The following is a 1,606-nucleotide window of genomic DNA, read 5'->3' on the forward strand; positions in this document are numbered from 1 at the left end:
TGCAGGATGGTCTTAGGCGACCCCTGTGAAAGGGTCGTTCGACCGCCAAAGGGGTCGCGACCCACAGGTTGAGAACTGCTGTTCTATGTGGATACCTTTCTCTGTCAGTGCATTTAGATCTGTGCTCATTGTTAATGGCTGCATGGTATTCTATTGAATATATTTATTCTAAATTACTGTGATTTAATCTTGCTGAATATATGTTCTTAAAAATAATGCAGTTGTAATCGTACATACTTTCATTCTCTTTTAGGTGAGCAGAAGGCCTTTTCTCCCGTACAGCCCTGGAGGAATGAGAGCGTGCGCACTGAGTCTTGCCAGGGTTTGAGGAAAGACCAGCACAGCCCCTCCTACCAGCAAATCAACTGCATCGACGGTGTCATCAGGTAGGAAGCCCGCGTTTTGAGAACATGTTTTTCCAAAGGCCGAGCCATGCCGGCCGGGCTGTAAGTGAATTTTAAATCGCCTGACCCCGTCTTTCACGTGCTGTTTTGTAGGAGTCCGCTGAACGAGGATGTTTTTGCTGCCAGAATAAGCAAGATGGACAATAACGACAAAGACATAACGGAATTACAGGGACAGATTCACAAACTCCTGTTACAGGTAAAATGGGGGAGATTTAAAAAATGGACATAGGATTCCCATAATTGTGTTTTATTGTAATATTCTGTCTAGTAAAGTCACTTCACAAAAATAAGCTGCGGAGAAAGATCCTGACCCTCTGCATTCCAGAAATCTCTGTCTTCCTCTTTTTTGTTTTTAAAGGAAACTTTATTAATCTTTTTTTCTATGTTAAATGCACAGAATATTCTGTAAAAACCCATTTTAAGACAACGAAACTGTGTCACAGTGAGCGGTGAGACAGAGAAGTCATTTCTGAGCGAGAGAATTCTTCCTGTGTCCCAGGCTCCCCAGGGGCTCAGCCTCGGGTTCGGGGTTTTGGGGATGGTTCCCATTTTAAAGGTGGGGCGAGCCTGGCCGGTCTCAGTATCTGGTTGTTATGAGGCAAAAGTAGGAGAAACTGCTTGTTGGAAACAAATACCCGAAATGGTTTCCGTTAGAGATTCCGTCACAAACTGTGATGGGCTGCTGGTGTGGCAGGTCTTTCAGAGACGCTCCGGTCCGTAAAGCACCTGTCAAGTCCGTGGGGACTGGGGTGTGTATTTCATTTGTTCTGTCTGCTCTAAGCGCAACATAAAGAACAAGTGATTTTCATATTTGGGAAAATTATACTATGGCTTTAAAACAATATTTTCCGTTCCAGAAATACCCACTTAGATTAGAAACTAGACTTTGCCCTTGAAAATTACTGAAATGAGGGGAATGTCTTTCATGTCAGACATAGGGTTCAAAGCATCAACCCTCGCAAGCCTACTTTAGGGTGTCAGAAATATTAGTCTTATTTTCTGATGAGTTTAGGTAAGCTCTGAGTGGGTCATGCTGCGTCCCCCCCTACCCCCCCGACCGCAAGATAGTAACCCCCAAATGGGACCTGTGTCCTTGCAGCCAGTCCACGGGAGCGCCTCCAGTGGCTACGGCAGCCTGGGGAGCAGCGGGTCCCAGGAGCAGCACGTCAGCGTGGCCTCCTCCGGCGAGTCCAGCGGGC

General features: G+C 46.3%; 1 protein-coding gene across 1 annotated transcript in view; it reads left to right on the top strand.

Annotated features, from left to right (window-relative positions):
- PER3 (period circadian clock 3) overlaps positions 1 to 1,606 on the top strand; it is a 68,993-nt gene that overhangs the window by 40,977 nt on the left and 26,410 nt on the right. The window contains exon 13 of the mRNA XM_014546199.1: positions 254 to 386. Coding sequence (XP_014401685.1) covers positions 254 to 386 — 133 coding nt within the window. The remainder of the gene's footprint in view (positions 1 to 253; positions 387 to 1,606) is intronic.

Source organism: Myotis brandtii, unplaced genomic scaffold, assembly GCF_000412655.1.
Source record: "Myotis brandtii unplaced genomic scaffold, ASM41265v1 scaffold434, whole genome shotgun sequence".
NCBI lineage: Eukaryota > Metazoa > Chordata > Mammalia > Chiroptera > Vespertilionidae > Myotis > Myotis brandtii.